Here is a 27,910-nt window from a genome sequence, read left to right as displayed (position 1 = left end):
AAAAGAAAATCAAACAGGTTATAATCAGTAAACCATAATGCATTTTTAATTTTGAAACTGGTATTTTAGCCATACCTCTCAATTTTGCAGTGAACTGTGCTTTCTCATTAGCTTCCACTGTTAATTCTTCCCCCCCTCCCCCTGCAGCATTTCATTTAGTTCTTATTGGTATTTTTCTTTGTTACTCTTATTCCATTATTAACTTAAACTATGGGAGAACTGATTTTTCGGTTTGCTTCTGCCATGACCTAATCCACAGAGTGTAGGTAGTGTGTGGAGAGGAGCATTGCTCAGAGGAGCAGCAGTGATGCTGGCTGTAATGCCAACATCAATAAATACATGTGAAAAAACATATGAATAAGCAGCCCACAATTAAATGTTTTGTACATCTGCATAATTGAGAGGTCTGGTAATAGTTTTGCCCTTGTGTAGCTTTTTTGTGTTTGGCTTAAGCTGATTGTTGGTTGAGGTGGCTTTTTTAATATTCAGATTGTTGCATGACACTTGAACAATTCATGTACAGGGAAGAGTAGCCTTTAAGGAAATATGACCACTTGTTTTCAACTCTGAGATATCCTGACTAAGATGTAACCCACAGGCCAACAGCTTTGTAATAGTGAATGTTGTAAAGAACAATGCAGGCTGTTTGGCATAGTAAAACCTTTTATTAGTTTTCAGTTTTCCTAGAAATTAGTTCTGAAACTCAGATTTTTCTTTCAGCTAACCTCAATACTTAAATCCATTTTACTTGCTTTTGCCCATTTTACGTGGATTTGTAGTTGCAAACATTATTGCTTCAATTAAACTTTGAGAATTGCTGACTTCACTTGTATCCCAAGTGAATCAAGGTATTTAAGTGCTGTCTATAAACAACAGCATAAAGTTATAAGAGGAGATTTAAAGGAGAGGTGCATTTCCACATAACTTTTAAAAACCCTGATCCTGCAATATCTGTTAGGTACTGAATTTACAGGTGTTAAGACTTTCTCATGAAGTCCCACCCTAATTGCTTTTTTCTTAATGCCCAAATTTGGATAAATTGGTTGAAAATATCATTTCAAATCACTTCAGATGACTGCAGAGTCCTCAATCTGTTCTAAAATTCTTTACACAAGTGATCAGAATAACACTCTTCATGAACTGTAGATAACTATTTAAATAGCTTTACTTGCTTTATAAACTGAAATTGTTGTCAGTGTTTGAAACTACCAACTTCTAAGGTAGGGAACAGAAAGAGAGAAGCTGCAGTGAAATATGAAGATGAGGGCATAAACCATCTCTTGATTATAATGAGAACCAGTTCAAGAGTATTTTAAGTTAAAAGCTTATAACTGTGCATTGTAGAAGAGTTATGGTGGTTATTTCAATAAGACCCTCCTGTTGATGCTGTACCCTGTCATGTACTTAGAAAAGCATTACATTTGACATAGTGATTATCGAAGCTGTTGTGCAACTTTTCTTTCTCAGAATACCATGTAATTTCCACTTTCAAGAGGAACCCTCTCGAACAGGCCTTCAGACGGCCCAATGTAAATCTAACTTCCAATCACCTTTTATATCATTACTGGATTGCTGTAAGCCATAAGGCCCCAGCATTCCTGTATGATACCTACCTCAGGATTACTGGAAGAAGCCCAAGGTAATGCTGACTGGCTCTGCCTTGTTTGTTCCTCTGACTTTTAAATGAAGCTATGCTTACACTGTGTTGTGTGTTGATTTTAACTTTTTTGGTATTTTTTTTTCCCCTGAATGTTTTGTGACTAAAACTCAACCTTTTTTCCTGAGAACAGGTCCTGGAATTCAAAGTGGCTTTGAACTTTCTAGCAAAAATGAGATAGATCTTGGATAGTCTGGGGGTTTGAGTAGTCAAGAAAATTAAAAGATATAGAAGTGATGTTTATTCTTGGAAAATAAATACTAAAAATATGTTGATCCTTATTTTTTCCTACAGAACGCATCATGAGTAAGAATTACGAGAAATATCCGCTAGAAAAAGTAGCGAGAGAACCTGCCTTTAATTTTTCCTACAACCCCCTCTTGTTTTACTGCCGGTGTGCAGAGAACTTTTTAGTGTTTTTCTTCTTTGATGTTTTGCTCATGTTGACAGGTCGGAAACCATGGTAAGAGGGACAGGGCTAAAAATATCTTGCCCATAAGGTGGTGGAGACTTGTAAAGAAGACATGGCCTGGGCACTATCTAGGTTTACTAACTAAGCAGTAAGAATCCAGTGGCTGCATTTTGAAGAGTTTAATGACTGGCCTAACAATGCTGTCCAAGGGATGTCTTGGATCAGAATCCTAGTCAGTCATTAAACTCTAGGAGGTGGCTTGTGTTAAGGTTGTTGTTGCTTTTATAAACTGAAAATGGAATGGGGGACTGGTCTTTTCATTGCATATTATTCCTGTAGATGATACAAATCGACCTGGTATGTTGGTTTGTATCATCTCAACATTCCATTCAGTTTATAATATTTAGGCTAGTATTTGGCTAACTAAAGTGGTGAAAATAATAGGCTAAACTAAATCATGTAGAAGGTATATAAGGTACCACTACAATTTGTGTCAGATTTGCAAAGCCACATGGCCTTAAGTAATTTCTTGTGTTACATTTTCATAAGCATTTGCCTTCAGACTATAAAACCTCCACTGTCATGACAATGCATTGATACAAATGGTATTCATTTGTTGTCCTGTAGTCTAGGTCTGTCTTTACAGCACTGGATGAGTAGAAAGGAGCTGTGTAAATGGTTTGTAGGGGAAAACCTCTCAGCTGCAACAGTATAATTCTTAAAGCAGCAGCAGTGGCAGTCTGTACAATAATCTTCCCACATTAAAAAGTTTAAAGACTTTCAACTCTAAAGAAGGTATTGTATATAAAACATCCTAGCTTCCGGGTTCTCTTGCATTTTTTAAGTTATTTTTAATAAAAATTGATAGAAGTTCCCTGACAGATATGAAAACTTCATCCCTCATTAAAATAGTTATGCTATAAATGCCAATGTCTTGTCTTCTGCATGGCTGGGAAGGAGTGCTGCCAGAATCTTGTCAGGCTTTGAAAGGCAGCTGGTCTGCTGAGTATTTGACTAGTGGGAGTAAAATGAGGCTGTGAGAAATCATGCAGTTTAGAATATTTAGCTTAGGTTTTATATTCTAACATATGAATTGAATGTTGATTCTTGTTTTTGCTTTTCCTAGAGTTCTTACTTGATGTCTAAAGATGGAATTTAGGACTTTTGTCACTACTGGTACAATTGGTGACATTAATACTTTACAGAATAAAAAAGAGATGTTTACTGATATGAATATTCATACTTAGCTTACTATAACAGTGATTGGATGGGTTTCCTATGAAGAAGGGCTGGCATAATTAAAAATGTGACCTTTTCCACTGCGATTTACCAGAACAACAGTATAGTAAAAATGAAATAAAATGAGCACAAGAAAATACAAATACTTTGCTAACCTGCCTTTACATGGGTGGGTGCTTACCCTCTCTGTGCTGAGTACACTGAACTCTCTACAAGAAAAATAAGTAATGAAATCACTGTGCAGGTTTAACTGCACTCTTGTCATACCATCAGGATATTGTACTGCAATCAAATGAAAAATTTTATCAAGTAGAAGAAAAGGAAGAAGCTAGAAATAGATCAGGTCTATGATCCTACAGAATTAAATGATTATGTTAGTAATAATAAAAATTAAAACAAAAAATCTTCCTATTTTCAAAGCATTTATCTGTTGTAATCTTTCTGCAATGGGGAGTCAATTTTTGGCACCTCACTTGTGGAAGCAATGTTTTTGATAAAATGGAAATATTTTTGCTGTTTTTGCATCTAGTTGAAGGTTCTTGAATTAAACGATTCTCTGATAGTATTAAAAGGTAAGGAAAGGGAAGGAAGAAATAACCTATGTAGTATTTCTTCCAAATTTGTATAGAAAGAACATGTACAAAAAGGACTGGCATAATGAAGATTTAATATTTTATACTAAATAATGCTCTAGCATTGTGCAGTTATGTAACTAGTGGTAATAAACCTTAGCATTGAAGTTTAAAGGTAGTGTTGTTGGTAGCTTGCCATACATACCTAGTTGCAAAGCAGAGCTTACTAGTTGTCTAGTTATCTTTAACACAAGGCATAGTTTGCTCCTGTAGCTTTCCATAGTGCTTAGCATGACAGAACTGTGTGTTTTTTAAAAGCAGTTTGGTATATTTGAAATGTTAAAGCCTTTAAAAGTGCACACCAAGCAGATCTTCCCAGTTGCTCTGAGAAAATAGCATGTGATGTGAAATATTTAAAGTTGTAGTTCAGAGATTTCTGCAGCAATTCTTCTGTTACTGCTTCTTAGAAAGCTAAAGGAAAGGTGTGGCTGATATATGGAGTGAGATATGAAATTAGGTCTTTTTACATCTTGTCATTTCAATTTAAATCTTCTTAAAACTGGAAGCATCTTTCATGTAATTACTGTCTTACAAACCAGAAATGAATTAGAAGCAAATCATGTTAAATAGATCAATACATTTTTATACCTTGACAGTGCTTAAATTGTGTGCTTAAAGCAACCACAGAGCTGCTGGAAAGATAAGAATTCAGTAGTGTGTCTTACAGTTCAAAATTTACATCCTGGTGAAAATCTGAACCAAGACAAATCTAAAAGCTTGTTCTGTGTTTTTTAGAGGAGTCTTTAAAAGAAAGTAATTATCTGTAATGCTTCTGCAGAGACTTGCAGACTGGCAGCCTGTAGATCCACTGAGGGATCAGTCTGTATTTGGTATCAGGACTGTTTTAACATGGAGACAATAAGTTGTGTGCAAGACTTCTTCAAATTGCAGTTATGGCCTTAAGCCAGGTCACTTTGAATTGTCTGATACAGAAACAAGCCCACCTAACTTATGGTTAATTGAATTAACTTGCTTAAACTTTTAATTCCTGTGATGTGCTTCTCAAACTGTTGTAATGTGCTTGGTCTTGATGGCAGTTAGGACTGCAGAAGCAGGAAGCAAAACTGTACCTTGAATCTGGGCGCAAGTCACCCAGACTGGCTGCTCAGGTCTGTGAGATGGTCACAGGGCTGGCTTTTTTCTGTCTTCAGCTGATGAAGAAGCTGTGAGGCAATGCTTGGTCTTGTACTGACTGGTTATATTTGGTGTTGGTATTTATGACTTGTGTCCAATGGCTGGCTTTGGAATAACTAACCTTCAGAACTTGAGGGAGAAAGTTCCATTGTGTGACTTGGTGCTGGGTTTTGAGTCATGTGTGTTGCCATTCACAGGAGGAGCATGGTGCCATTGCAGTTCCAGCTTAGTCTGCCAGAGCCACACCAGCGTCCACTAAAGGGCACTCATTGCTGACATCTCTCAATGTCACCAGGCTGCTTTTTCCTCCCCTCAAAGAGAAGTGTAGTTTCCTGTTGATTTAGTGCAAACCAGCAAAGTGTCACAGAGAAACTTGGTCCACTTCCTCCAGCTTTGTCATTTATCAAGCAGCTGAGATAATGTGCAGAACTGGATTCTTTGGGCTGGTAGAGAAAGAAATTAACCCTACAAAGAAAAATTTTTCCTTGATGAGTTGAATCAGCTGGTTCTATGGTCAGCTGCTAAATCCAATTTGAGTTGGAGAGAGGGAGGGAAAAAACCCTCTTTTAAGCTTTTTTTTTTCTGTAATCAGCTTAGCTAAGCTCTAAAGTCATATCCATGAGCAGAGGCAAAAAGAATCCCAGCGCAGTTTTGCATTAGTTTAAATTTAGGGGTTTTTTTTTTGTTTTTGTTAAGAAAAGAATGAAAACCAATGTCAGTGTCCAGAAACAAGTTCAAAATATGCACTTATCTAATCAGATATTCATTTGCTCAGTTAGTATTTTGCAGAGGCGCAAGGTTTTTGAACAGTAGCAGCCAAAGCGCTCTAAAATTCAGCTGCTTGTCCAGCTTAGCATAAGGACACAGACTGGGAAGGTTCAAAAGGGCAAGTCAGGTTAAATAATCTTCAGACTGTCAGTGGACAGAGCTCTGCAAAAAGGCTTAAATGCTGTTTGGCACTAATTTTATCCAAGCTCTGAGGTATTTTTGGCTTATCTGACCAGTGAGATCTTTGCTTTCCAAGTTTTGAGTTATTTTCCTAATTTTTTGACATAACTAACATAAATCCCCTTTTTTCTGGTTCAATGTAGTCTTGGTTGCACAGGATATGTTTTGGATGCAGAGTTTATATTCCCAATTATTTCTGCATCAGGGGAGCTCCAGTTCAACTCAGTCCTCATTGGTGTCACCTTGCCCAACTGGCGAAAATCTAAGCAGGTCTTTGAAAGCTCCTAGAGGTGCTTAGTAATAAAATCAGCTGCTGATCTAACACTTGAAGTAATTTCTGAATTGGTAGATATATTTCTATGAGGTTTAAAAAAAGATATGCATTTTGTGCTTTAGAGATTACATTTTTCAGTAGTCTCTGTGGTTTGTGTTGCTCTATTCCATTCTGTGAGAAGAAAAAGAGGAAATTTTAATGTTTTAGATACTGAGATGCCAGCTGCTAGTAAGGGACACTAATGCAATGCAAAATACTCTCTTTAGAAGAGTTTCTGGGACAATCCCTTCAACAAGTATGAGTGCATCAAGATGCATTCAAATGCATTGTAGCTTTCAGAGAAAAATAAGTTTGTTTTTATTGCTTCTGTGATCTTTCTTGGCAAAATCTACCTTCAGAAAACCATTTCCTGTTAGTAGTGGGTTCTGCTTTCTTTGCCTCCCCCCTTACTGTTGTGCTTGAAAGGATCCATGTCCTGCTATAAGGATCAAATTGGAAGCAGTTTTCCATTTGTGTGAGATGGAAATACCTTGAGCACTCAAAGCAGGAATTTAATAGCATTAGGCCATGTGGTACTAGTTAGTACTTATTAAAATTGAGTGGCCATCTCTAGCACTGGGACACTTGAAACAATTTTCTTGTCACAAATGTGGAAGCTTTGCATGTGAGAGGCTGGATGACTCATACTTTTTTTTTTTTGGCCCACTTTGGATTGTATGATCAAAGAGAAACTTGCCCAAATTGATCCTTATAACATAATTTTTCTGTATTCCAAGTGATGATTTTATAGAGTTTCTTCCTCTGCATAATAAAGGATGATGGAAGGTATTTCTGCATATTTTGAAGTAGCATAGAACACGATCTGCTATGATCTGTCTCTGCCCTTAAATATTTTCCTGCCCTTTGCTGCTGGTGGTTTTAAGCCTGGATCTCTTAGTAACCATGATGAAAACCTCTGTTCTGTTACAGAGATGTGGTCTTGCACAATGTGCAGGAAGATCAGGGCAGCTTCCTCCCTTATTTAAGGGAAGGTCCTGCACAGACATTGTGCTCTGTGCAATCTGAGCCTTCTGTCAAGTCAGACTCTTGAGTACAGCTGAATATTCCAGTGTGCTGAAGGCAAAAGGGTTTCATCTCCCTGTCCCAAACTAAGAGTTACCAGCAGAAGACAACATATTGTTCCCTGTAATAAAAAAGAAAAAAAATGTTAATTTACAATTCCACTGGGAAGTAGGATTAGGAAAAAAAGGACTGTGACAATTTCTGGTTTATGCAGAGATTGGACAGCCAAAGTTCACTTCAATACTATGCAGAAATATCCTATTGATGTAATATAATATGCTTTAGGTACATCTCGCTTTAGGCAAGATGGGATTTTTGGAGGTGGGGTAGGGGATTGGAGGGTACAAAATGTTATTGTCTATTTCCCTTGTTGGAACTACCCTTTACCCCTGTAACATGTCTGCTCCATGCCTCGGGTTGCAGGATGATGAAGACAATAACACGTCTTCACAAGTCCATGATGTTTTTAGAGTACTTTACCAGCAATTCTTGGACCTGGAACACTGAGAACATGACCATGCTGATGAACCAGCTCAGCCCTGAAGACAAAAAGGCAAGTGGCTGTGTGCTGTGGCCATGGGGGCTGAGAGGGGGCAGCAGCTCAGCAGTGCAAGATAGAATAAGGAGCTGATGGAAGGTGCAGCTGAGCTGGGAGGAGCTCACACTGCAGGTTCCTGGGAGATCCTTTCACATGTGCCAGGCCTGTGTGAAAAGCTACATCAGTGACACGAGGAGATGAAGGAGGGCAAGGAGAAGTGAAACACGGATGACAGTTTGTTGAGGAAGAAGGAAAAGTTGTTTCTTCCCAGGTTTAACTTTACTCCAGATTTTCCCTACCTCCTCCACCAGGTGCCCCAACTGAATTTCAACTTCCTTTCTGCTATGACTTTGTTGGTTAGTATTCAGCAGAATAAAAATTACCAGTTAAAGTTCTAAAAGCTCAGATTCCCTTATGTATTTGGAACAATTTTGTCATTCTTGAGATGTCTTTGCTGCTGAAGTGTTTCCCAGTAGTTACATTCCAGAAAAGCTGCCAGAGTCCTATGTAAGCTGTCTAAATGTAGGAAATAAAATAGCTTTTGGTGATTTTTGCGTGGATGGTATTTCCACCCCTTCCTGTCCTCTTGCCTCCTCCTAGCAACTTGAGTTCAGGAAAAACTTGAAAACCAAAATGCCAGACAATTTGAGCTGTTAGTATTTTCAAATTGCTGCATTTTGTTGGGATTTAAACACTGTTACTGTAGAATCTTGAGATGAAGAAATCAATACATCAGTAAAAAACTTTTGTATCAAATTCATCATAGTGATCTTTTCTCCTAAAGAAGGCATTTAGATGTAAATCTGTATTTAAATATATTTAAAATCTAACAGTATTTAAAATATAACCGTACAACTCTAAGCACAGCTAACAGCACCCTGCACTTACCAAACAGTGAACTTGGCACAGAGCAGTGTTTATTATAGAGCTTATTAGAATAATTTTGTTGCTTAAAAATAAATAACCTACTAGGAAATAGTTATTTTTAGAATGGAATTCCTTACAGACAGTTGAAGTGGGAAAACTGAGAAGTGGAGAGAAGAGGAGGGAAAATAAGGCATGAAGTGATTGAAATTTGGAAGAGATTATGTCACGAGCTGGTGGTTGAATCAGAAATGGAACCTAAATCGGGACTGTCTCTAGGATTAAGGATAGAATAACCTTCTTGTGTCAAAGGCAAATTGGATTTATCTGGAATAAAGAAATTTATTTTCATTTAAATGATACAGGGGTGAATTTTTAGGCAATTAACAGTGAAAGCTTTTCTCTTATGCAGACATTTAATTTTGATGTTCGACAACTACACTGGGCAGAATATATGGAAAATTACTGCCTGGGAACAAAGAAATACGTGCTGAATGAAGAAATGTCAGGCCTCCCTGCAGCTAGGAAACACTTAAATAAGTAAGTATAATCTTAATTTTTTTTTCTTAAAGTCTAATTTTATATTTTCTATGCCCTGCATAGGTTTGCTTTTCCATGTCAGGACTCAATTGTTCTTCATAGCAACTGTTTAGGTTTTCCACAATTCTTCTGTTCCAGTCCAGTGGTCTGAAGCATTTTCAAAAACATTTGTTGTTCCTGAGTTGCTCCCCAGAATTAATAGTTGCAGTATCAGTCTGGGATCACTGGTGTGGATGCTGTAATTCAGGCTTTTGATTTTACCCAAGCATCTTTTGGAAGGTCAAAGCTACGTGGCTACACAGGTCAGAATGGCTTCTTTGGGGAGTTTAATAGAACAATAGCTGTTCTGGGAATGTGATCTTTTGAGGCAGGTAAATAAACAGGCAGAGACTCAGCGCTTCAGAGCAGGACACTTTGTTGGTGCTCTAGGATGACCTCCTTTGGCCTTTTCTCTGTGACTTAATTCCTGCCATTTGGAGGGATTGATACTGTCCAGAATTTTATTAGCACAATTGTCCTTGTTTTGTTCTTGGCTGATTCATCAAGGCAGCTGTAGTCTTTGATTTCTCTTTTTTAAAAGTGAAATAAAAATCATCTTGTTCTGCAATGCTACATCATGTCTGCAAGCCTGATAGCACACAGAGAAACAATCCATGTCGTGATTTGTGACTCCAGGTTGTTGTCATTCTAAAGACAAGGATTTGCAGCTGTGGAAGGGTTTGGTCTATGTTAAAATGACAAATATACTTCTGAAAGACAGGATCTGTGATAATTGTGGAAATAGCTAAACAAGTGTCCCTTCTGGGTTGTTTTGTTAGGGTGGTTTATTAAATTTCTGTTTAGATGCTATTGAAAAGTGAATAGAAATTATCACATGGCTGCTGTTCTTTGTGCAAAGGATCATAGTGAAAATGACTCAAGAAATAATCTTGTATTAGAGCAGGCTCTGGTTGCCCCCAGCTCTAAAGTTTGTAAGTGGATTGTTTAGCAAGAGGTTTAGATTCTGACTTACATTTGCTCTGAGGTATTAATTTGGTCTCTTTTATTACCATCTAGTTCTTAACTCTAATCTGAACTTGCAGTCTGCTGCCTTAGAATTAACCAGATTTGGCAGCCCAGGTGACATTTTTCTCTAGGGAACCACTGGGTAGATTTGTTCCTCAAGTGGAAAAGTATTGCTTTTGTAACACAGATTTTAGCTGTTTTTCTCTGCAAATAAGATTTGTAAAGGAACCCAGCCTTACCTGTAAACAAGATAAACGATAAAGATTTCAAGGTTTTGCAAGATTTCCCTGAAAAGAGCTGCCTTTAAAATATAAATTGTCATGATCTACTGAGCCAAAGAGATTGCTCTGTTTCTAAGTAATCTGAGCAAATTCTGGGTGCTGTTTTTCTTGACATTTCCATCTCTACAGGTGAAAAGATTGCTAAAAAAGCACAGTGCTCTAAAAGGTCACTTAGTTTATCCTGCACTTTCAATGTACCTCCTTGAGAAGGAAGGAGTTTGAAATTGCAGTGAAGAGGGTGGAAATATCTGGAAAATTTGATGAGTTCTTATGATGGGGTGAGGCATTTTGGTTTTTTTTCTTGTTATTGTTATCAGTGTTTACAGTTATTTTTACGTATTTAAGAAGTTTTAAATACATGGTAGAGAAAAGGAAAGTTCAGAGTGTTAAATATTTTTTGGTTGGCAGCCTTCTATAGGTAAGTTATCACTGTGATGTTGGCTTCAGGAGGTTTCCATCAAGCAGCTCTAAAGCAGAAGTACATGTGGTGAGCAACAGGTTACAATTATATTTTCAGCAGTGAAAAGCCTTCTCTGTTTGTTATTCACTTCTGTCATTACTCGTAATGTATCTTGAGATGAACAGATAAACAAGTTGTATTCTACACCAGAAATTAATTTTTAGAGTGTTCTTTTTCCCTCGGAGTTGTTGCAGGTTGGCCCTTAGTGATGGCTTTTGTTTCTCCCCAGGTTGAGGAACATTCGCTACGGCTTCAACACGATCCTCGTGATCCTGATCTGGCGCATCTTCATCGCGAGGTCACAAATGGCCAGAAACATCTGGTACTTTGTGGTTAGTCTGTGTTACAAGTTCCTCTCCTACTTCAGAGCCTCCAGCACAATGAGATACTGAGGAAGAGAATTTAGCATTAGGACATCTATGCATATGGTGGTCTAACTGCACAAACCCTGTAACATGTAGTCATCTCACATTTCGTGAAGCATAATTTCGTTTTTAATTGAGGTGAGAAATAAGAGGTATGGTATTTGTAATGTTAGCTGTGTATCTTCCTGGAAAAGGAGCAAATAACAAGGGCAAGTGCCACACTGAATTGGCTTAGAAAAGCATTTAGATAACTCTAAACTGGGGAAGACATATTAGACCACTGACCAACATAACTGTGCATTTTGGAACGTGTTTGATTGGAATCTGCCTTAAGATGATTTTTTTCTTTTTAAGTATTATTCCACATTGAGCAAGATAAATATTGGCATAGTAGATACTAGTTGCTGTAGACCTATTTATTTGAATTCTTCTAAATTACGAAGGGTTTTGCAAGTTGCAAAAGTGTACAAATTACTCTGGATCTCCTGAAATAAAATAATTGAGAACGTTTGTAATTTGTCTTTAGGTTTTGCCACTTCTTCCCTTCCCCTCAAAGTAGGGATGCAACGAGGGTGCCTCCTTTGTTTTAAAAGAAAAAAAGAAATTAAAAAATGAACCAACCTTCCTTATTTACTGAAAGGCCTTTTGTAGATCTGGGCTTCAGAATGCACTTTGTGATTCGGTTCTGTGCTTGAACCTGGCTGTGCCCAACTTGCATTTGTGTCGGCATGAACAATTTGCTACTCTGAAAGCAGAATTGATCCTTGCATTGAGCACATAAAAGGAAGTGTTACCTAGAGAGGGGTAAATAAAGTAATCGACTGTCTTCTTTTTAATGATTTATTTTTTTTATTGAGAACACAGAGCTAGCACTTCTGACTTCAAAGGGTAAATGTAATGAAAAGGAATTCATTATGCTTGGTTGTTATTTATATTGCTGGTAATAGTAGCAGGACAAGCTGTAGACTTTCATTAAGAGATACACCTGTTTTTAAGTTGTAAGCAATGTTAGCAAATACATCAAGAATTAATATTTTTTTCCAAATCTCTGAGCTGGTAAATTCGATGCATGGTCAACACCAATGCACAAGCACACTCTTTCATCCCTGTCCTAGTAAAACCTTATTTCACTGGGCAAGCAGAGTAAGATGCACCTTGCTCCAAAATGAAGAGATGTTAACAGTTCTTCCATCTATCTTATAACTTAAATTATTAGGTTTAAACCTGAAGAAATCTGTTTTTTTTCCTGCATGTTATTACTTTGTTTCAGTAGGGAAGACATTTGTAAAAATGGAAAGTTGTAGGAAAAGATTGAATCCTTTCTTTAATCCAAGGCAATACATGAAGATCCCTTTAAATTTTGGTTGCACAGATTTGAGAACACTGTAGTGTTCCTCTAATTCATGCACTGACCAGTACCCTTGCCCAGTGTTTGTTCATTCAAATCAGTTTGTACTGATGAATTTGTTCTTGAATCTGCCTGGAAAGGCAAATAATGACTTAATTACACAAGAACTACATTTTACTTGCCCTTGGTAGTTTTTTGTCCTATTGAATTAAATTTGTAAAGAACTTATTTTGCTATTCCTCTAAAAACTCTTACTTTAAAGAGAGCACCTTTCCTGCAGGTGTATATCTCATTTTGAAAAGATAATGGCTTCCTTGTTGAAGCTAAATATTCTGTAGTAAGTAGTTAAGCTGTAATTCCTTTTTTAAATTCCTGGTGTATATACAAAGCTAGTGATGAAAAGCCTAAATGGTCCAGGACCACACCTTGTGTGAGAGACCTCAGAGTGTGGCTGAAATCAATTAAGGCTTCTGTGCTTGGAGATGTTACACTTTAACAGATACAGTAAGTGTATGAGATTTTAGCTGCCTCCCCAAGTATCTCGCTAGACCTGAAAGTATGCTTAAGCATTCCTGAATTCTAGACTTTATTCAGAGGGGCCTCCAGTCCACTGACACCCCTTGTCCCATGTTGGCACGTAGCTGAAGTTTGCTAAAGGTAACTTCATCATACTCTGAAAGTTATTCTGTGAAACAATCCACTTAGGAATTTTGGTTGTTTCTAACTATAAACATAATATATGAACATTATAACATGATACTTGTAACCTTGATTTGTTAACACTGAGATGAACTATGGAGCCAATGAACCCATTACTTCTGGTCCAAGACACTGCTTAGAAATTTAGTCTTTTGGATAAATAACAAAGAGAGGGATTACTTTAAGCCTAAGCTTATTTAACCTCTACACTAAACATTTGCCAATTTAGAAATCCATTTTTTCCCCTCTTTGGAGACTGTTCTGTGCCCTATTGGTATTTTACACCAATTCATCAGTCATCCTGTTGAACTGACAGTAGATTCAATGTCACATTTTTTCTGCTGGTTTTGTCACTTCCTGTGGTCAGTCTGTGAAATTCTACCTGGAACTATTGGATTTTTTCCGTATGGGAGCCCTGTCCTCCTGCAGTTCTTCACACCAGTGGTTGCACATAAAGGATGTTGGTCAGGAATATACTGGAACTATATTTTGGTCCACGAAGGCAGACTCAGTGTTTTGACTAGCAAGCTACAGGAGGGTTATCAGCTGGTTAATAGGAAGAGGAACAGACTGAAACAACATTATCACTGAACTGTTACTGGTATTTAAATTGGGGACCAGGAAAAAAAAAGACATTTTCCTGTAATGTTTTTCTCTGCTGTAGGAACAGATGTTTGGAAACAAATGCTAAATCTGTGAGCTTTTATATGACATAAACAGAAATATTGGGTGCCTTTGTTTGTAAACCAAAAATAAACAAATCCCTTGAAAGTGTTGTTACAGTGTTCATTGTATCTTTTTATGTTGTTTAGTCTAATTTGTGGAAAATACCAAGATAATTTAAATGCCACTTCAATATACATGAACATGCTCTTTTCCTTTGTGAGAACTATGAAAATCAAGTTCTGATTCATGAGCATTTTGAAAAAAGCAAAACCAGAGAAACTTCACAATCACAAACCAAAACCTAAACCCCAGAAAGTCCACCAAACCCCCAGAATCTAAACCTGGCTTCCAGGATCTAATCCTTCATCAGAACACATGGAGAGGTATTCCTGCTCATGGTGACTGTTTTGTGTGTCAGCCTCTTTTCCCCTCGCTGTCATTGCTTGTTCATTTGTACTGTTAGTTTCACATTTGCTTCTTTAGCATGAACCCATCTGCATTTTCATATGGTTTAAAAAAGGTGCTGTGGTTTTGCAGAAGCTTTAGGATTAACATTTCAAGGAACTTCAGTTATTTATGGCATCTGCATTTCATGGTGAGGGAGGGAAAGGTAGCATTAAGTCAGCGCATCACCAAAATGCTGTGGGTTTTTGTTTTCTATTTTTTGGAATATTCATTTTTCACAGATTCCTCCTCTTTTTTGTCAATAATACAATCCTAAAACTCTGCAAGCTGTGGTTGGGGGTCTGCCAGCTTTAAGCTTAACCTTTCCTTTATGACTAAAAAACCAAACCAGGATGGTTTTTGTTGATCTCAAATTCAATCTTGGAAGCAAAGAGCAAAAAGGTTTTAAGATGCAGTCCCCTATGTCTTGTGCTGTTGAACATTTTGCCCTTTCTTCATAGTACAGTGTTAAATCCTGTGTTGTTGAGAAGCAAAGAACAGGTTTGTAAAGGTCACTTGGACTGAGAAACACCCAGCATTGAGCTGGGAAGTAAAACTTCTCATAACTGTACATATTTCCCAGCCTGTTGAGCAGAGCTGAAAGCAGAAATGAAGAAAAGCCACCAAAGAATCCCTGCTCTGGAGCAATGCACTGAAGTGTATTTTTGTTTGTCAATCTCTTTGTGCCGAAGCACGAGCAGTTTTTGTCTGGCCTGGAGACACTGGCTGTGTGTTTGGGTAAATCTGCAGAAGCAGTGGAGCTGCTGGCAATTGTCAGCTCTGATTTTCAAGATGTGCCCTACCATCATAAATGTAGAAGCACAGGTCTCACTTAGCACTTTCAGTTCCAGGTTTCCTTCCTCTCTTGTGGAGCATTGCTCAGCCCCTCAGGCAGCTCTGGCCTCCTTTCTGCCTGCAGAGCACTTCCAGTTAAAGGTTGTGTAACTGAGCTGCTGCTCTGCCATCTCAAACTAAATTTAACCCCGCTTCACTTCCAAGATATTTATAAACGCTTTTCTGCTTCGTGTTATCCCAGAGCTTCTCTTTAGTGCAGGAGCCTTGGCTTTCCCTGCTCCACAGCTATTGTGACTCACTGATAGGTAATTAGTAATTTGTAATTATGCAACTGTCTCTTCTGGAATATGGAACAGTGACAGCTCCAAGCAGCTTTTCTTCTTTCTATGGGAAGCAAGAAGAACCGTGGCTAATTGGTGAAAGCACAAGTTCCAACTCATTAGTGCTCTGGCATGCTTGGAGCCATGGGCCCTAGGTAGGGTGAATGGGACTTTTTACTTCTTAATTCAGTCACAGGCATTAACCTCAAGTCTTGGGATTGTTACCATAAGCCTTTAATATCACTCTAACTGAACTGTTAGACCTTTGAGGATTGTCATTGTGTAGCCACTCTCACTTTTGGAAAATTGGTGGCCTGACGTGGAGAAGAAAGGCCTCTTTCACTTCTTAATGCACATATGGAAACTTGCTATAGATCCTTAGAAGTTAAGAAATGAAAATCACCACTTAGTTACAATGTTCTGGGGTGTAGAGTGAGCATTAGGTCTTAAATTGCCCTTGCCCCTTCTGGTAGGACTTCCTGTTGTGTCCTTTGTGTAGGAACAGCAGTCCAGTCCACCAGCAGCAGAAAGGAGCTCTGCTATTCCCGTGTTCATCAGCAAACATCTGATTTGCCACCTCTGTGAAAATTATTCAGTACTTAGACACTGTTAACTTTTGTATGTCAACCTTAATCCATATTCAACATGGCATAATAGAATTGAATTATTTTTATCTTTATGAAACTCAGCTGCTCATCCTTTCCTTCATTCCTGATGAAATTATCCCAGAACTGGATGTCCAGGACACAAATAGTTGTGCTTGCTGTTTTAGGCACCTACTTGGGTGGAATTCAAGAATCTAAAGCCAGGAGACTTGACTTCCTCTAGTACACAGCTTTCTCAGTATGATTCAGAATCATAAGGCAAATGCTTAAAATAAGCAGAGACTTTGCAAAAGCAGTCACATTGTGGGGTGGGAGAGACCTGTGGAAACAAAAGGAAATGGTTAAATTAAGGGAGAAGGAGGCTGAATATGGCTAATATTTGTTCTCATGTATTCTCCAGCTGTGTGAAATCACCTTTACTTTGAGAGAGACTGATGGGGTTTCTTTTGCCTCCATCTTTGAAATCGATCTTACCTTTCCCGTTTCATAAAGGTTCTCCCAGATTAGGTCAGAAACCTGCATGAGGCACACAGCACAGAGGTTCAGAATCTTGTGCTTAGTAACTAAGGGAAGGATTCAAGGGAACTTCAGGCCAGATTTATGTAGGACTCACAATAATCACCTTTTTCCTCTGTTTCACTTTGCAACACTGACACTCCACTAGGCAGCTTCCGTGTTCAGGTCTTGGGTTCCATGTCCTATTGCTGAAGAAGCTTTTCAAAAAGGAAAACCTGAGCTCTGGATTTAAATATGCTTCAGTAAGTCCTGGTACTGATGTATTTTATGGAGTGAACCAACTCTTCAAAACTCTTGGCTCCTTTGTTTTGCTTGCCCACCCCAGGTGCTGCCATTGGTGCCTCTGCTCTTTCCACCCACTCAGCTGACTTGAGACAAAAAGATTGGATGCTCTTGGCTGTAAAAGCTTCACTAATGCCAGGCGCTGTAGGGAAAATGCCACTTTGGAGTTTTATTATTTTCAAATTCTACTTATTGGAAACAAATGAAAGGCTTCTAATTTGCCTGGGCTAACACACACGCACTTTTAAGGTTACTTAGCAAGCAGAGCATGTCTCACCACTTTTCAATCCAGGTGTGTGGTTTTAAGTCACAGCTAATCTCTCCTTGTCAGTGACACCTGTGGTTTTCCTCTGATAAATATTTGATTTGGAAAGAAATGCATGCAAGGTAACTCCCACTCTGGTGACTCTAATTGAAAACCAAGTCTATCCATTTTTAATAGGAATGTGCTGCACTTAGCCCATTAAGTCCCCTTTGGATAGAGCAGCTGCTGCTTTGCTGCTTCCTGCATTTCAGGAGTCCAAACAGCAGGAAATGTGACTTGAAATTCCATGGGACATGAGGTGGCTGAAGATACTGTAGGGACTTCTTCTCTGTGAAGGCTTTTTTGTAGCAGTCCTCTGGTTAGAGAGACAGAGAGCAGTTCCATGTTTGCAAGTGTTAAGTGGTCTCCCTGTTTTATCAGTCTCTGCCATGACTGCAGGGGAAGTACTGATAGGAGTTAACCTGTTGGTAGAAAATACTGGTTTTGTCTGAATTAATGAGCTGAAATATTTTTAATATGGCTTGGTAAAAAGAGAAATGCTCTGAAAACTCAGAGACACAGAATATGGAAGCAATTGGTGATTTTCTCTTTAAAGGTTGTCCTAACACCTATCAAATAACTTTGCTTCTAATTAGAAATGAACTTTTTAAACTTAGTGCAAAAACATCTGCCAGTTCTTCTTGGCACTTCTTGTTTTTCTTCATTTCAAACTCATGCAGTCTTGCCACTTTAGCCATCCTGGTGGAAACTTGGGGGTTTTGCTTTCTGTCTTGTTTAAATGTTGTTATCCTGGGAGCCAGAATGATCAGCGTTGCTGTCATGAAAGCTGAATGAAAACTTGGAAAAAGAAGCTCCTCTCACTTGCGGGAGCTTTCCAGGTGCTTGGCATGCAAGTTTAGCAATGAACCCTTTTCTGGCAGGCTTCTTTTGGGGTTAAGCTGGGAGTGTGGTGGCATGGTAAGATAACTTGCATGAAGGAGCCATCTCTTCAGGCACTTCAGAGCCAGAAAAACTCTGGAGTGTTTTTCCACTTTCCAAGTGCAAAGCCAGTGACACCTGCACACTCCCAGTAACACCCTTCATAATCCTGAGGGGTTGTTGCCACCGCACTGAAATGTTTTTTGCATTTGCTGTCATAAAGCTGTTGAAACATGACAAGTGAAGATGATGACTTGCATCCCGAGGGATGATGAAAGCATGAAATCTTTGTGCAGGTCACCTTTCTCTTAATTCCTCTCCCCACCTATGCCACATGGGCTGGCTCCTGCGTTGAGATCACTTTGTTATTTTTAGAAGCCCGGGTGGGAGAGTTTAGAGCAGGTAATTATTAGCAGGTGGTGCTGCCAAAAGACACAGGTGTTGCACAGTAACTGCCTGGGGCTTTAGAGCAGAGCCAGGAGGAGTTCAGCTGTGCCTCAAGTGATGCTGAAGGAAGGGCTGCCACCACCTGAAACTGAGGGTTCCTGCTGCCAGCCCTGCTGCCCAGGGTGTCTCCTGTTCCATTCTGGGCTTTTGGGAGCTGGTGGCTGCTGCATCTTCTCAGAAAGTGCTGCTGGTTACCTTCAGCAGCAGCAGCAGTAGTTTCACAGGATGCCGTAGGAAGTCAGGCAGAGATGGAGATGGACACAGAATGCAGGTGGGAGATGCTGGAAGATGGGAGGAAAAAATTCAGCCTTTTTGCAGAAATTGCTGCTTGAGGCTTGTCTAAAGCCTTCTGCCCTGGTGCCTTATGATAGCAAGAAACACTTGTGCTTAAAGGAATGGGGCAGTGCCAAAAAAGTGTCTGATTTTATACAACTGCATTAAATGAAACTTGCAGAGTTTGTTGGGAGTATTTGCATCTGGCTGAAAGAAGAATGGAAAATGAAAGTTAAAAAAGAAGGTAGATGGTAAATCACTGCTCTTAAAATCTTTTTACTGCTGTCCTTTTCTTTAGGGTGGAAATTGTAACTGCCTTCGAGATTGTGGTTGGGAAGTAAACACTTTAATGAACTATTGCAAACACTGATCTTTGCTCCTGCAGGAATTGGTTTTAGTTAAATGTAAAATTGCTGTGGGGTGATGTCTCAGGCTGTTGAATTCTCTTCTGCCAAAATGAACTATCTGGGGGAAGATGAAAAGCACAAAGGCTGTGAGTGAAATTTGATTGTATTGCAGGTTTTGAACAACAGACTCCTGGCCACTGTCTGGGATGTCTTTGGGCTAAAATAATTTGAATACATGTGATGTGGGTTGTTAGGCTCTGCTTGGATTTCAGTGCACTAACATTTGGAGCTGTTTATTAAGCTTTGAGCATTTATTAAGTTTACTAGAAAAGCAATATTCACTATTCTGAGGAAGTGACATGCAATTACCCTTGATATGCACTCAGACTGTAGCATCATCAGAGCAGATTTTCTGACACTGCTGTGCTTTCACTTCTTTTTTCTTGGAGAAGAACGACTGAAGAACAGTTGTTTGTTGGGAACTGAGAAGCAGAGCCCAGGTCAGTCTCACCTGGTAATTAACTTCTTAAGCAGAGTTTTGCCTCAGGGGGCTGTTTGTAAGTGCTGCCTGCTACCAGTGTTGTGCTTTAAAAGTACGTGAGAAAACAATCTATACAGGCAATAATTTTCACACTCATTGAAGTTTAACAGTTTGCAGACTACATGATACATTGTGATAATTAGCCTGTAATAAAATTAAATATTTTCTAACTCATTGTTAAATAGCAGATTAAAATGCTAGTGCCAACTTCCAGATAAAAACCATCCCCTCTAAATTACATCATTTGCTCTTTTCTGGGTGTAAGTTCTACAAGCATATATGTGTACATGCATATATATATATATACACACACATACACAAATGTATGAGTGTTTCCAATGTCCATCTTTGTAGCAAAAGCTTAAATTTCTAAATTTCACCTTTAAAGCACAAGCAGTGCAAAGTGAACAAGAGGATTTCCACTGCTCCAAGAAGCTGGAAGGTTTTTAATCTCCATTTCACTCTTACCAGGTGGACTGAATGCACTTTGGAGCCTTACAGCCCTGGGCTGGTTTAGTTACTAACAGCATGAGTTGTCAATAAGTTCTCCTCCAGGGCAATTGAGTTGTGAATAGAAAGGATTAGCAAAGAGTGTGAAAAATTACGCTATAAGAGCTATTTTTGTGGCTCCAGTAAGAGGTGTGCACTGTAGTTTCTTTCCTGTTGGGGCTGAAAGTCTTGGAAAATTGGAAAATGATTTTGCTGAGAGAGGCAGTGTCAGAGCTTGAAAGTGCTTTTTGCCCATGCTTGAGCAGGTAGCAAGAAATGGAGAGGTGAAAGTACAGGAGTAGCTTCAGTTGCATTGCACAACAGGCACTCTCCTCCTGCCAGTTAATGAGAACAGCCTGGGACCTTGTAACTGCACACATTGGAGGGCATAAAAAAGCCTTTTAGTTTCCCTTTTCCCACAGCTCTGCTCTAGAGTTAATTTTTAAAGCCAGCTGGAATGCAGAGCTAAGCAGCGGTCGAGGGAATGTGCTGGTACCCTGTTCACAGGAATATTGCAGATGCTGTTGCTGTGGTGTGTTTTTTTTTTGGAGTGACAACTCACTGGCACGGGGAGGATGAGCCAAAAGAGGAGGTGTCCCCACGGTGGGCAGAGCTTTGGGTGAGCAGTGATGGGCAGGGAGCTCTGCTGGTGGTAGCTGCTCCTGGAAACTGAATTATTATTATTATTATTATTATTATTATTATTATTATTATTATTATTATTATTATTATTATTATTATTATTATTATTATTATTATTATTACTAGCGTGAGGGAAGCAGTAAAGGGGATCTCCTGTGGGAACACATGTTGTGCCAAGGGGAATTTGAATGGCAAAACCAACTCCTGCCACTGACTCAAGGCCGGGCTGGATGGACCTTTGAGCAAATTGGTGGAGTGGGATCATCCCTGAACTCCCTCTCCATCCAAACCTTTCTTTCACCCTTGTGAACTGCTACATTCCACATTTTGTTGGGTATGAGGAGCGTTCTGGTTAAAGGGAAGTTTCCTGAAAGGAAAAAAACCACCCACAGCTCAGCTGCCATTTGAGGCTGGCCAATTAAAGCTACACAGCAGCAGATGATTTAATTTAGGCTTTAATTCCAAAAGCTGCACTTTTTGCTCATAAGCTCACTATAGGAGAGAACTTTGCACGAGTGAAGTCTGCAGAGCTTGCTGGAATGTCTGAGTGCCCACAGCAATCAAATTATGGCAAAATGGATCTTCCTCTGGTCTCATTGCCCTGGCCAAGAAGTCAAGATGATTAAGCCTCAGCTGGACTTCTCAAACTCCTGTGTAACTCCTCTGTAGCACCTCAGCTGCAGTTGTACTTACTGAAGTTTTTGAGTGTCCAGATGGCCAAAAATATCTGTAAAACACGCAACAGAAGAGTGGCATCTCAGGGGTTCTGAACTGATTTTTTTTGTTTGTTTGTCTTTCTTGTTTTTGATTATTTCAGCCTTTCTGCCATTCTAACCTTTGCAGTGGCCACTCATGCACCACTAAGTGATGCAAAATCCTAGTTTTGTTTATTTAATTGTATCACTTTAATAACAGAATCTTGTATGGGGGATTTCAGAGCGAGGAACAAATGAGAATAACGAAAAAAAAATAAAGTTTCAAGTTTGAGAAGTTTTAAGCTAAAGTTAAATTAGCTTAAAGTTAAAACCCAAATTCTTTAGTCGAGGTTTTTCCACTTTCATTAAGTCCAGACAGTTGCTCTGTGTGTGTCAATTTTATGTTTAACTCGATCAGGGCAGGAGAACCTTGCCTGGACACAGCACACAAGTGACAAAAGCTCAGAAAATCAGGCTGCAACCAGAATCTTCCTGAGCTCAGTGGTGAATCCTGGCCTGTGGGAGGGCTCTGGGGCTCTGCAGCCTGTGACTGACTCTGCTGTTTGAAAAGTGACTCACACCGAGCACACCTAGGCAGTAACCACTCCTTTCCTGCCTCCTCTCTCCTGCTGTCACAGTGGCAATATTGGAGATTAACTCCTCACAGTTCTGAGCTCAGCATCCTTTTCCTGCAGGCTCAGAGGGGCTCTTGAAGCTGCAGGAATGTTTGGCTTGGCTCTCCTGCTGCCAAAGACCCTGCTAAGCCCACAGAGAACATCTAGCATTGCAGGTAGAAATATTGGAGTGTGAAAATTTGAATTTTGTTTGTGTATTTTTTTTCTTTTTTTTCTTTTTTTTTTTTCCTGTGGTAGATTACTCTGGAGGAAAGGATGTGCCTCACTGAAGTTTGCTGTGCTGTTTTTCTATCCTACCCCATTTCCACTCATCCACCTGCCCAGACACAAATGTACCAACTCAAGCTTTCTGTGCTGAGGCTTTTGTTTTGGTTTGGTTGTTTGTTTGGTTGGTTTTTTTGCATGAAAAGATACCAAAAACTACAGTTTACCCTTGACCCTTGCTCTAGAGAAAGTAGAGAGTTCCTAAACCATGAATTAGTGATGGAACCCCATACATATTACATTAGAGCAAGGAACAGGGCAGAAAGTGGTGTGTGCTAATTCAATATAAACCAGCACAGAGTGGCACAAAATTCTGCATTATTTGTGAGCTGCAGCTCTGAGGGCTTGACATGGCACTTTCCTGCATAAAAAGGGTTGCATTGTGCACAAAGTTGTGAAAGAAACGCTGCTGTTCAGTGTGTTTCAGCTGTTTTTTCTGCAGGGAGTTAGTATTTGCTGTCTACTTTGTTGTATGGCTGTTTTTTTGGGGCTTTTTGATTTTTTTTCAGAACTGGCCAAAGCTCTTGCACCATCAGCACAGGGCTGTTCACCACCCCCATGGCCACAAAGTCTTGGGCTTGCACAGAATTTGTAGTGGTGCAATTCTGTCTCCTGTTCACACCAAACTGAGAGCAAAGCTTGTCCAGTTTACCTGAACACCGTGCCTGCCTTGGTGGAACTCACCTTGGTGTTTTTGGGCCAGGAATAAACGTGGTGGCCAAATCTCCCTGTGCCACTCTGGCAGGAATGGGTGTCCCCAAGAAAGAGGGCTGGCATTGGAGCTCACCTGCCTGCCTTGGGAGGAATCCATTGCAAAGAATCTGATGGTTTCAGCTGCTGCTGATGGTGTGAACGCCTCACATCTGACGATGAGAGGCCAAAGCCTTCCTGTCTCTGAGCACGGTGTGGTTTCTGTGGTGCTCTGTGACGCTCCTCAGAGGCCTGCAGCTCTTGGCTGGATTGCTCAAGAGACTCAAGCAGTGGCACAGTTCACTTTTCCACCCACTGCAGTTTCACCCTGGAACTCCTTTGGCTCCATCTTCTTTAAGCTTTTAAGACTCTTCTGTGGTGGTTTTGTTGCAACGTGCAGCAGGGGCCTGGCTCTGCCCTGTCCCTGCAGGCCTGACAGGAGGAACCTGCACCCTTAAGCTCTCCCAGCTTTGCCAAATATTGCTGAGACAGCTGAAATTCATCCCTTCCAAGGCAGGCGTGTGCTGGGATGGCTGCACATCCACGACTCTGCTTCACAGCTTGCATGATCACATTTCTTACAGACAATCCAAGGGTGTTTCAGGGTTTTTTTGTAGCTCCACTATTCAGCATTTTTGCTATTGCTTTTTGCCTCTTCCCAATTCTTTTTTCAGTCATGCTTGCACATTCAAAGTACTGAATATTTTTAAGGCAGAGTTCTCATTTCCTCCTCATTATTTACAGCTACACTGACGGTTGCAGAGACAGGGAATCCCCTTGGCTTCAAGACCAACATTTTCTACTTCCCCTTGCTCGTCCTGCTGTGGCATTTACTGCAGCACAAAGTCTGTTCCCTAAAGGAAAAAAACAGAGTTTCATTGCTGGTAATACCTGAGCCACAAGTCTCCTGTGGCAGAAGCTGCTTGTGATCAGGAGTCTGGTGATGAAAATGAAAAAATAGGAATATGGATCCAGCTGGACAATTCTAAGTCAGCTTAAACCCAGATGACTTTGTGTCAGTGCATCCACAAGGGTGAATCCTGCTCAGGTTTGCTGTGGGACAGAAAGGGTTTGAAATTCCTGCCCCTCGTACCCTCACCGCATTGAGAATGGCCACAAAACGGGCAAAACCAGGCAAAACCAAAACCCCTGCAGCCAGATGTGTGCTGGCTGTGTATCACTGATGTGCCTCATGTGGCTCCTCATTATGGTCAGAGAACTTTGCAGGTGCCTCAGCTTTCCTTGAGCTTTCTGTGCAACCACGAAAACCAGGCTGAAATGAATTTCTACAGAGCCTTGAAAGGAGGGTGAACCAAACCTCCTGACACGGCTTTAAACATCTCACTGTGTCTGAATGAGTTTTGCCTTGCAGTGCCAAGGGAAACAATACATTTTTATAAAAAATATTTACTTTTATGGGAAACGATCAATGTTGATTTTTATGTTGATTTTTACAGCTGGCTGTTACTGAAGCAGACCATGGGAAGTTAATCCACCCACCTCGGTGCTGTTCTGCCATCTGATGGCAGAGCTGGGACAGAACAGGGCTCCTGCCTTTCCCAGTGCTGGTTACTGAGGGTGTATCCCACCAGCAGGACAAATGTCAGCGCAGGAGATCCTGCTGCTGCCTGTATTTTAACTGGAAATGAGGAAATATCCCATCCTTGCTCATTTATCCTATCTGGCCTGGCTTTCCCCATCTCTCTGGAATGGCTTGCTCCTTGTGCTTCCCACAGTCTCACATTGCTCGGGGAGCATCAGGAGCAGGAGACAATGTTCTGATTTTAACTTTTTTGCCGTTCCCCCCTCTGTCTCTCTGTTCTGTGTCTCCATCTCCATGTTTAAAACTGGGAACTGTGTATGTGGAAGTCTTTTACAATCCCAACCCGCTCCCTAGATTTCAGCCTGAAAATACCCCAAATTTGAAGAGTTTTAAATCCACCTTTCCACAGTTTTGGCACAACATAAATAACTTTATGAGCATTATACTTCTTGACTTTGTTCTTTCCTCCTTTCTGGCTTGATCTCCCAGCAGCTGAGGGCTGTGAACCTGCTCTTGGTTGCATTTGATTGTGTGATTGAAAATGAGTGGTTTAGCCATGGAGACCCAGCATGGAATAGAGCAAAACAGACTCCTGTGAAAGGGGAAGCTGCTCTCACTTGGCTGATCAGCAGCAAATACATGGATTACTCCTGGACTTCCTTCTCATGGACTTTAAAGCTTGTTTGACAGGTCATCCATCTCTTCCTACTCTTTGGGCTCAGCACTATCTCCCAGCAAGGCAGGGAGATGTGAACCAGGCTGGGCAGGGATACCCGGAACCACCGGCAGTTCTCTCCTTTCACCTCCTGGTCTTGATCTGATGTGAAGTGCAGACACAACTGACAGCACAGCCAGGCTGATGTAATACTTTTTTTAATTTTATTTTTAATTTTATTTTTAATTTTATTTTTAATTTTATTTTTTTTATTTTTTATTTTTATTTTATTTTTTATTTCCTATTTTTCATTTTTATTTTATATATTTTATTTTATTTTATTTTAGTATGTTTCTGAAAAAATCTGCAAGGATTCATCTCACTGCTGCCTGCCTGAGATGGCGTATTTCTGTATTTTGAGCATATTCTGTCCTACTGTAAATCTTTACCCATGTTAAAAGCATTGAAATGTATCCACTGTGCTCTCCAAAAATCAGGTGATGCACTGGATTTTTTATTTTTTGTTTCTATTTACCTTGAGCAGCTGCCACTGTGCTGTTAAGAGTTTTGCATTTCACAAAACATTCCCAAGGGGACTAAGCTGGGAGTTAAGTGACCAACCTGCTTCTGACTGCTGCCGATTTGTTTAATCCATATGCCAAATATTAGCTGAAAAGCATTAGTATTGATCTCTCCTTACAAAGCATTTTGAGACATTCAGGGCAAATACTTAAGCTAAGCACAATTTTGTTCCCTCTCTCTTCCTTCATTTGTCCTTTCCTAATTAATCAGTGTAAGGCTGGGCTCCACCCAAGGGAAGCTTTGGCTGATATCAGTGCATTGTGCTCTCCATAGCCTGCAGTAGTTCTGCATTTGTTGGCCTTGTTTGGTTTTGGTCTTGTTTGCTTTGAAAGGTAAAAATTCTGTCTGGGAGGAGACTTAGCTGCAAAAAGGAAAATTGCTCATCACAGGTGTAAGTAACTGAGCCTGTATCTGTAATTCTCATTTACTGGAAAATGGAAAAATGCAGCTGCAGTGAAAAGTGGGAAAAGGCCAGCAGCTGCTGTTTCTTTTAATTCCTGGTCACCAGTGACTTTGGCTGGTACATCAACTATCGAGCATTGCAGGACGAAAAAATGCATTTTGTGTTAAAATTGTGCTCCTTTTTTATTGCCCAGGAGACTCAAATAGATCTTGATGCATATCCAAAATCCTGAATTAAAGAATAAATGTTCTGGAGGGGTTTCTGTGGGTTCTTCTTGCCACAAGCTCTCCTTTGAGCATTCTTGCCATTGTGCACTTTGTTCTGTGCCCTGATGGGCCGGCTGGAGAATTTAGGAGAGTGAAGTGAAAACGTTATCAAGATCCAAACCTTCAGCTTTACTGCTCCTTCTGAGTCCTTGCTGGAGCTGATTGGAGGCAATAAAACATCACTCAGGGTCTCTCTGAGGCAAGAACCCTCATCCTTTTCAGTTTGGGGTGGCTGAGATGGGAACAGTGAGGGAGGAAGTTTTCAGTGCCTCCCCTCTGCATCCAGGGCAGCCTGAGCTGTGGGGCTCACTAACACTTGGGAGGATGTAGAGCACACCCAAGCTGTGCAGGGCTGGCAGCAACTTTTCCTCTTCAAACCTCAGAGTTACTGGGTGACTTTTAACTCCTGCTGTGCTGCTGAAAGCCTACAAAGCTACTCTGCCCTTTGGGGATCTTCAGCCCTGGGGAAAACGGGGATTTCATCATGCCTGGAGTGTGATAGGTGGTACCTCAACATTTCAGGATACTTGGCTGAGACTCATTCACCAGGAGCAGGAGCTTGGAGCACAAGCTTGGAGCAGAACTGGAAATTCTGGATCTGCTCTGAGGACAGGGCTGTGTCTAGAACAGCCCTGAATTTCATGATGGGTTTTGATGCTTTAAATTGTGACTGGGGGCGCTACATGTGGAAGGAACAGGCTGGGTTCTGTCTAGGGCATGTATTCATTCCTTGGCATCGGCACTGGCATTCAATTTTTGGTAAAAAGCTTTGGTCAAGAAACCAATCCAGCTACAAGAGCAAACCCAGCTCCATAAAACCAGCTCAGGTCTCCGCAGAGCCTGGCCAGGGCTGAGCGTGGCATGAGGGGAATGAGCAGAATGCCCTCTTGGTAGCAGCCTAATTTTGGGGTGCTTTAAAGCCATCAGGGATCAGCAAGCACTGCCGGAACCCTCATCAGACGTTTTGGATCACTTGGGAAGGATTTGCCTGGTGGTTTTTGGCTGTCAGTTTGTCTTTGGTAGAGAAACAGGCACCTGTCAGCATTGTTTTTATTAATAGATGGAATCACATAGGTTCAAAATTATACTGGCTTTTAGCTTTTGTCTCTGACCTTTTTATAAATACTTATTTTCTAAATTTTCAGACAAACAATCTGCTCCCCAAAAAA

The 27,910-nt window shown here is 40.2% G+C and overlaps 1 protein-coding gene across 4 annotated transcripts in view; it reads left to right on the top strand.

Annotated features, from left to right (window-relative positions):
* Window positions 1-14,234, top strand: part of FAR1 (fatty acyl-CoA reductase 1) — a 33,693-nt gene extending 19,459 nt beyond the window's left edge. For 3 of the 4 annotated variants that reach the window (XM_063160594.1, XM_063160593.1, XM_063160596.1), the window contains exons 9-12: window positions 1,468-1,639; window positions 7,782-7,911; window positions 9,173-9,300; window positions 11,276-14,234. In XM_063160594.1, coding sequence (XP_063016664.1) covers window positions 1,468-1,639; window positions 7,782-7,911; window positions 9,173-9,300; window positions 11,276-11,438 — 593 coding nt within the window. In that variant the 3' untranslated portion in view covers window positions 11,439-14,234. Of the gene's footprint in view, window positions 1-1,467; window positions 1,640-1,951; window positions 2,121-7,781; window positions 7,912-9,172; window positions 9,301-11,275 lie in introns of all 4 variants that reach the window. The other variant, XM_063160597.1, reaches the window with a different exon arrangement.
* The last annotated feature ends 13,676 nt before the right edge of the window (window positions 14,235-27,910 follow it).

The sequence above is a fragment of the Melospiza melodia genome, chromosome 6 (genome assembly GCF_035770615.1).
Source record: "Melospiza melodia melodia isolate bMelMel2 chromosome 6, bMelMel2.pri, whole genome shotgun sequence".
NCBI lineage: Eukaryota > Metazoa > Chordata > Aves > Passeriformes > Passerellidae > Melospiza > Melospiza melodia.
This window is presented reverse-complemented; position numbering and strand designations above follow the sequence as displayed.